Genomic DNA, 8,535 nt, shown 5'->3' with positions numbered 1-8,535 from the left:
AATGTTCCTATGTATGGTTGATTTAAATATAGTAAACATTGATAATCTTACGCAAAGAATCATATCTGCGCAAAGCAAACTTGTTGATTCCAACGTGAAAATGTCGAGGATATAAAATTAAATAACGTAGCAAAGCCTAGAGAGGGGTTGAAGGAATAATTCCCATCATTTCAAAGTCAAATTGCTTTAAATATCTCATGGGGTTTGACTGCTTTCAAAACGTTCTTTATTGTATCCTTAAAATAACTATTATTTGATTGACTAAACAAACAAGACCGCATAGCGCAGTGGATTAGCGCGTTTGACTTCGGATCAAAAGGTCGTGGGTTCGACTCCCACTGTGGTCGGTTTGTTTTTATTTTAAATGGGCCGGCTCTCGGTCTTTTTGACGCTATTGCTGTTGCTTCTATTTTGGGTTGAATTATAAATTTTGTGGAGAGAATTGGACTGACCCAATCCAGCAAAGTAAAACACAACATCTTACTCCACACGTGTGAATTTTGGAAAAATATTTTGGGTTTTAAATCTTCATTTTGGGGAGGAAACTAGTTGGAAAACCCAAATTTGATATTGAAGCTCAAGCTGAAGCCTAGCTTTCGACTTTTAACAATTTTCCTTTTACCCAAATTCATCAAATATTTGCACTAAAGTGTGTATTTAAAGAAGTTGTATTTGATGGTAAGATCTTTTACTTTCAGAAAAGAGTTTAACATATTAAGTTTTAGTACGCCTCTTATTCAATCCCGAATGAATGTGATGGACAATGGTATAATAGAAAGAAAATTTTAGGGGAAAAGCGATAATAAAGATGCTAATTCCATAGTATGTAAAGATTTTATGGCTAAATCATTAAGTGTATGATGGTTGTTTATCTCATCTTTTAATTATATGATCAAATTCTATCTTTACTTATGAGAATGAAACGCATTTCATAACCAATTGTTTATCTCTTCAAAGAACTCTCGTGACAAGAGAATTAATTATTGTTATTGATGGTGAATATGATCAAAATTTTTTATAAGTAATTAAAGTGAAAGATAAAATGTTTTTCCGACCATGACGATGATTGATGCAACCGATTCCTTGCTCTCAAAAAGGTGAAAACCTACATTTAACATTTTCATTGAATAAGAATGACCTAGCTACACATTTTTTAACCTTTCAGAAAAGGATCGTCTGGTTCAGTTCCCTATCAATTAAGGTAACTTCGCATACAAGTTAATGGTGTGTAAGTGCTTCATATTTAATAGTATTTTTTTAAAGAAAGGTTGAGCTGCTTTCTAAGGTAAAATACTACTGGTTGATTTTGGAATTAAATTACAAACAAAGATAAAATCAACTTTTCACATTAACCTAACCAAATGTTAACATGTAGAATTTAAGACTGGTTCATAAAATAAATGTCTGCAGTTCGAATTTAGGGTTGTTTAATATTATTTTAAAAAGCATTTTGAGATAAAAACATTTTTGAAATAAAAATATTTTTAAATAAAATATTTTAAAATTATTTAAAAAATGTTTTGCAAAAATATTTTTTAATCAAGAATAAAAATAAAAATTTTAATTTTTTGTTTAAAAGCGTTTTCTAATTCAAAAATACTTTTGAGAAATGCTAAGATTAATATTATTAACATACAAGTATAATCGTTGGACGTAGGAGAAAGAACAACTTGTTGACCAGTGTTTACCCACAATATTATCTACTGTTTTTATTACAAAAGTTGCATGAAATGAAAGTGATAGAGGTCACAAGAGAAGGACAATGAAACTGAGAACAAATGAAGTGGGTCGTCCTTTATATTAATTACCATGAATAAGTTAGAGAATAACAATGGATATCTTAGTTTATTGAAATAAAATAGGATTAATTTATACATATTGTGAAGCTGCTTCCGCTCTGCCGGTGCCCATCCCATATTCCCCGGTCTATTGTTAATCATCATGGGGATTCAAATTTTGATATTATTTTAATAGACTGAATCGGATTACTGGAGTGTTAATAGACTAAATTGAGAATTTCAATTTTATGTCACCACTTTAAAAACATGGTACAAAATAATTGCATATGAATAAATTGGATTAAATCTTGCCTTATAATTTATTTATAGGTATATTTAAGTTACATTTTAATTACTTAATTTTAATAAGTTATAAAATGACAAATAAACTATTCGAAAGTTTTCATTTAAGTTACAGGACTATTAAAATAGGCGTTGTATGACTGTTTCTATTTATACCGCCTACACTAATAGAACAACGCTCACGTTCCCCTTCTCTTTTACATTCCAGTTTATTTTTTTCTATGAAACAACCTTGAATATTGGAATCTGTGAACTAAAATCCAAACAACTTTCTTCTTTTATCTCTGACATTGATCGTCAGATCGGTTTGGATCTAAAGAATGTTCTTCTACTTGTCGATGAATATTGATTCACCATATCGATTGTCGAATCGTCGTTTGGAACTTGCTAACTAGAGTTTTTTTTTTAAGGAAAAAAAATCTCAATAGCCAATGACTCAATTAAAAATTCCAAATAATTTAATGACTTAAATGAAAACTTTTAAAAATTTAGCGACCATTTTGTAACTTCTTAAAATTAAACTTACTACATTGAATGTAATTTACCCATATTTTTAATTTTTCCCTCTCTTTCCCTTTCTCTCTCCTTAATCCACCTATTATAAAAACGGATTAGTTGGCCTTATCAAGATCCTTTATTACTCTTTTGTAACTCTATTTCAGCTTTTCTTCCTCAAAACTATACCATATTTACTTCAACAAAACTTCAGTGTGTCATGAAGGGAATGCATCTTTTCTGTGCTTCTCCAGCTTCCATAGCCACCTGCTCACGCTTGGACCATCGCTCCATGGTCCGCCATGGCCATAGGCCTCTTGATCCTCAAAAGTCTAAACCATATTCACCTTGCTCATCACAACTGCGCCTATAATTCCTACGACTAGAAACAAGCCTGTTAAGCCAAGTGATGTACGTCGTAAAAGCTCAGCCCATATTCATGATCTAACTAGTCCTCCAACCAGCGGTTCCACCAGATATCTTCTAAGTGATAAGGCCCTTTATCGATTGTTTATCAGACTCTGACCATGTCCCAGCAAAGCCTAAGCATGTGGTGGTTTTGAGGGTATCAATCCACTGCAAAGGATGTAAAGGAAAAGTAAGGAAACAAATCCCGAAAATGGAAGGTCAGTTTCAGCAACAGATTGAAAAGCTTTTGCTTATATTATCTGACCATGCTTTTGCAACATGTTTCTTAATGTTAAAGCAAAGCATAAAACCCAAAGTAGTTATTATTGGTCGTAAAGAAAAATGCAGTATCATATTAGAAGCTAGGTAGACATGGTGTTATTCAACATTTGTTTTGTTTGCAGGAGTGACATCATTTAGTATAGATTTGGCCACAAAGAAAGTGACGGTAATTGGCGATGTAATACCTTCAAGCGTTCTAGAAAGCGTGTCCAAGGTGAAGAATGCCCGGCTCTGGTCATCTCCATCTGCATCTCCACCCGTGGTCAAACCAATTACTGATTAATATTACTCGAATTCCAAACCTGCTGGATGTAATCTCTAATAATGCTATAAGAATTTGCAGTTGGTGTGGATCCCATGTCTACATGCATGCTTATATACAAAACCGTAACGTAAATTAATCCGATGTAAGCTTTTAGGATTATTATCGTATCATAACCTTTGTTTTATTTAGATTATTCAAAGATAAAGAGGATGTTGAGTAATCCCTAAATTGGATTAATATTGCATTGTAGAAAACCCTAAATTGGGTAACCCCTCTCTTTTATAATTTGTTTTTGGTTAATTATGTCATAGGTCTATGTACTCTTCATAAACTTAAAATTTGATCCATATTCTTTTATTTTGAGAATTTAGTCTTTTTACTTTTTAGATTTTAAAATTAAGATCGATTGTTAACATTATTAAAATTATTGGTGTTATATTTTGAAATTTAAAAAAACTCATTTTGTTGGCATTATAACTGAAAAATGACATTTTAATGAACTTTAATCTAATAAAATAAATTTAATAATATTAAAAATTAAACCTAAATTTAAAAATTTGAAAAAATAAAGTGACTAAATTTCTAAAAATAAAAGTAAAATGACTACAAACGGCTTGAACTGGAAAAAACTAACCCAGGCCTTTATCTGTGTTATATTGTTTTTGGATACAGTGGGCTTGGCCCGTGACTTTGAGCCACTGGAAACTAGAGTGAATTTGAAAACCCTATCTATATAAACCCTAATTTCTTCTTCGCCTTTTACTAGCAAACCCTAACGGCTCCGCTTCTTCATCGACAGGTCTCTCTTGCTGCCCTATTTTATCTTATATTTTTCATTTCCCTATTTTCTGTTTCGAAGTGATTTCGGCTTTTTTATATATAAAAATTGATTTTCTTTGTTCTGCTTTAGGGTTTACAAGGGTTTGAGGCAGCCGCAACCAATGGCCCCCAAAGGTATTTTGGATTTGAATTTTATTGATTCTGAACATTATACTCTGCTTCTACATAATTTTTCTTCGTAATCCTTGTTTATAGAATTTTGTAAGTTATATTGATTGTCGTGTGTAAATTATGTAGTTGAGAAGAAATCAGATCCAAAGGCACAGGCCTTGAAAGCAGCGAAAGCAGTGAAATCTGGAGCCACATTTAAGAAGAAGGCCAAGAAGATCCGAACCAAGGTTACATTCCACAGGCCAAGGACCTTGAAGAAGGATAGGACCCCAAAGTACCCACGCATTAGTGCTCCACCAAGGAACAAGCTTGATCATTATCAGATTCTCAAGTTTCCCCTCACGACTGAGTCTGCAATGAAGAAGATTGAAGACAACAACACTTTGGTTTTCATTGTTGACATTCGTGCTGATAAGAAGAAGATTAAAGATGCTGTCAAGAAGATGTATGATATTCAGGCCAAGAAAGTTAACACCTTGATCAGGTAATCTTTTATAATAGTATACCCACTACAACTTATTTCATATAGCCCAAGAATGAGTAGCGGTTTGATATAATTGTTACTACTACAGTTTGTAGACTAGTAAGATCTTTGATATTCATTGAATATTTGGTTCGGTGTATGCTAAATGTGAAGAACTGCAAAAGAATAATACATTGGTTGTGTATGTTTTCGAAATCTAATTATCAACTTTGAGATCATTTCTCTGTTGATTTGCTTTAGAGCAACGGTTTTCTTTGTTTTCTGCAGTATTACATACATTTGCTTGCTTGTGTTCTGCAATTAGGCTTCTTGACGACTCATTTGTTTCATCTCTTCATATTCATCTTATGTCTACAGCTTTAGTGTTTTAGATATTAATTTTTTGGTTATGTTTCTCTTAATCCAGGCCTGATGGAACAAAGAAAGCATATGTTAGGTTGACACCCGAATACGATGCCTTGGACGTTGCAAACAAAATTGGTATTATCTAGGCTAGTTGGTAGCTACCTTGTTGAGCATTTATTTTCCTTTTGTTTGCAAAGAGAAATTATTTCGAGACATTGAGCAGGTATTTTTATTTTTATTAGCACTTAAAAGTTTGTAATATTGCATTGTTGTTGCCAATTAGCCATCTCTGGTTCAACTTAAGACAGAAGGTGATTTTTGATTTACATGCTTTGGGGCATTTGTTTAAAAATGGTTCACTGCTTGAATGTTAGCTATTTATACAAAACCGTTGTTATAGGGGCCACCTTTTGAATCAAATCTCTGGTTCAGCCCCAAAAGATCTTCTATCTATAAAGTCACCAAAATTGCGAACGTCTAAACAGAACATTCAGGCCTTTCTGTTAGATTGAAAACGCTTGATCTGCAAAGTGGGCAGCTTGAGTGTGATCGAAACCATGTGTCGATGCAAGAAACGTGGAAGGCATGTGTGCAACTTGGTAAATGTTTTAGCCATTCTCCTCCTTCAAACTCAGCCAAACAAACTGCACAATCAGTGTTGCTCGGCCACTGCGGTTCTTTATTTCCCTTCTTGAATTGGGATATTGGAAGGGAGTTGAGAACAGTAGATTCCAGTGCATTGCTCTGAGGTTGTGAAGAAGGATTGTCAAAGTTGCTCTGATCACTTAGAATCCGGCTTTGAAGCTGATTTCTGGGGAATATTGCAGCATTAAATTCACGGCAGAGTCGTCTCAAAACCGTGTAGGAACTAAGTAGCATGAAGATGATAGAAACAATAGCAACTGAGAGAATTAGCAAGGGATTCCACTTCGGTGGTTGTGGCGCTAAAGCTGGAGCTGAAGAGGGAGACATGCCATACATGGTGAAATGTAAAATAAAAGCATGCAAAAGGGCTTTGAACGAAGGTAAGTTGCTGAATTTATTGAAGCTAATCCTTTAACCTAGATTGAGAAGAGCTTTTTCATAGGAATATATGCCATGATCGTTTAGCCGAAGGGGAACGGTTAAATCTAAGGAGGAACAAGTAAAGACATTGGGGCAGTGGCGATAATATTAAGTTTTGCTCTTATTCCATCTGCCGCCAAATAGTTTACAAACATCTTAGACACTGACAATTTTAACTGTGAAGACAAAAATCAGGGATAACATCTTCCCATTCCCTTCCCAATATGCTTGCCAAAATTTTTTATTGTTGTATTATTTTTTTGAATTCAAATGAACTATTATTTAAAAAATAGAGTTCATTTTTTATTAATAAATTTCAATAAATTTATTTATTATTTCATAATAATATTTTTTTAATGTTAAATTAAACAAATTTGAAATTATGGTAATTTTATTAACATCAAAATTTTTTTGGGTGTTTTTTATGTTGGTTTTACGTTCTCTGGGATTCTGGGATTCATCTCAAGTTTGTTGGAGTTGAGTTTTAGGCAATGAATAGAATACTCGGAAGATCTTGATTACATATGGTTAGATTTCCATGTGGGTGTGTAGTTTTGGGGTTTCAGTTTCAAAGTCAGCTTTACTTTTTGTGATAGTTTCAATTTGCTTGATTACTTTTGATATAGCTTTGTTGGAGTTATATGCTCTTCTCTTTATTGTGGTTTTGTGTGATAATCTTGTAGAAAAATCTTTTAAAGTATAATGAAGCTTTTGAGTGGATTTATAGTCATGTGATTTTTACCTTTTGCTTTAAGAGGAGTTTTTCACATAAAAAGAATCCATCTCATTTGATTTTTTACTTGTGGTTATAATGCTTTATTTTGTATTGATCTTAGAGGTCTTCAAAAGCGTCCTGGCGAGATTTTCCTAAAAAATATTGCAGCATTAAATCGACAGTAGAGTGATTCTATGACAGATTTGTGTTGAAATGATGAAGAAATCGAGTGAGTTACGATAGAAAGAAAGGTATGGAGCAGCTGAGAAAATATAACACTAATACTCAGACGAGAGGATCTCATTATTTATACAACCTTATTATTGTTAGATTCAATAAAGATGGATTGATGTAACACAATTCTCAAACTCACATTCGCTAAATACAAATATAACAACACTGCAACACTGATTTATTGACGAATTGACCGATCACAGTCACACACTAACTTCACATAACCTGTCCCTTACTTGTGCTTAACTTTTGATACCACTAAGATGATACAAACAATAGCAGCTGATACAATTACCAAGGGATTCGCCAGGAAGATGACACACATTATAGTAACTGAGAAACTTACCCATGGATTCCGCTGCGATGGTTGTGACGGTGGAACTGCAGCTGAAGGTGGCATGCTTTGCTATATATAAATTATAACCAAGATATAGGTGAAATTGTGAAAAATAAAAGCATGCAATGAATTTATTATTGGAGCTAATCCTTGACACCGGATTGGAAAAAAAAAAAAAAAAACCATTCAGAGCCAGAGATCATTGGAAGGTCAGCCCCGCTGGTTCGCGGAAACGGGGAACGGTTAAACCTAAGGAGGATAAAGTAATGACGGCCTTGCAAGGCATTGGTGATAATATTTAAGATTCTATTGAAATCATGCAAAGGGGATTTGAATGACAATATAAATTAGGAAAACTAGCAAAAAAGAAATACTGTTCACAAAAAGTGTTAAGACATTATTTAACATATTAAAATGTCCTTCAAAAAAAAAAAAATCTCCTTTGCTCTTTAGAAAGATATTTAGATGCCAGTTTCTCAAATCAAATTTTAATTTTGTTGGTGGTGGTGTCAATCTTTAAGCTGATTGTGTCCATTTCACACCATCGCAATTTTTGATTGGTCAACTCTGTTTTCTCTTAAAATAATAGTGGTTTTAATTTTCGCTTTTTAGTTTTTTTTCATGTTTTCATAGATCTACTGGGAATTATTTTTGGAGAGTTTTATCATGGCAAAGTACGATGATGGGGTTCATAAAATTAGAACCCGAGATGATGATGAAAAGAGAATAGTTCATTTGAGATTTGACTTTTTGTGCATCACTATGTGATGAGTCTCTTGAGGCTCTTGGCTTGAGGCTCTTGGCAATAGTTTTGAAGATTATCGTTAGGTTGGTCTGATGATGGTAAAACTAATGGTAAAACTAAGATGCAAT

General features: G+C 33.3%; 2 protein-coding genes and 1 non-coding gene across 3 annotated transcripts; 2 read left to right on the top strand and 1 right to left on the bottom strand.

Annotated features, from left to right (window-relative positions):
• The first annotated feature begins 273 nt into the window (after nt 1–273).
• Nucleotides 274–347, top strand: TRNAR-UCG (transfer RNA arginine (anticodon UCG)). Its single transcript has one exon. It is a non-coding gene; the product is annotated as a tRNA-Arg (tRNA).
• Nucleotides 348–4,203: 3,856 nt separating this feature from the next.
• LOC108484482 (60S ribosomal protein L23A-like) lies at nt 4,204–5,663 on the top strand. Its single transcript, XM_017788320.2, has 4 exons — nt 4,204–4,330; nt 4,442–4,485; nt 4,609–4,966; nt 5,373–5,663. Exons 2-4 carry the CDS (start codon nt 4,473–4,475, stop codon nt 5,455–5,457), a joined length of 456 nt encoding a protein of 151 aa, XP_017643809.1. The 5' UTR covers nt 4,204–4,330; nt 4,442–4,472; the 3' UTR covers nt 5,458–5,663.
• A 125-nt stretch (nt 5,664–5,788) lies between these two features.
• Nucleotides 5,789–6,292, bottom strand: LOC108478871 (RING-H2 finger protein ATL47-like). Its single transcript, XM_017781331.1, has one exon. It carries the CDS (start codon nt 6,290–6,292, stop codon nt 5,789–5,791), a length of 504 nt encoding a protein of 167 aa, XP_017636820.1.
• Nucleotides 6,293–8,535: the final 2,243 nt, after the last annotated feature.

This window comes from Gossypium arboreum, chromosome 7 (assembly GCF_025698485.1).
Source record: "Gossypium arboreum isolate Shixiya-1 chromosome 7, ASM2569848v2, whole genome shotgun sequence".
NCBI lineage: Eukaryota > Viridiplantae > Streptophyta > Magnoliopsida > Malvales > Malvaceae > Gossypium > Gossypium arboreum.
This window is presented reverse-complemented; position numbering and strand designations above follow the sequence as displayed.

What these genes read in the sequence shown, in the direction of transcription:
- LOC108484482 (XM_017788320.2), top strand. An exon ending in AAAGTTAACACCTTGATCAG is followed by an intron (nt 4,967 to 5,372) that starts GTAATCTTTTAT and finishes CTCTTAATCCAG; the next exon opens with GCCTGATGGAACAAAGAAAG.
- LOC108478871 (XM_017781331.1), bottom strand. Translation starts at nt 6,292, where the DNA reads ATGTATGGCATGTCTCCCTCTTCAGCTCCAGCTTTAGCGCCACAACCA.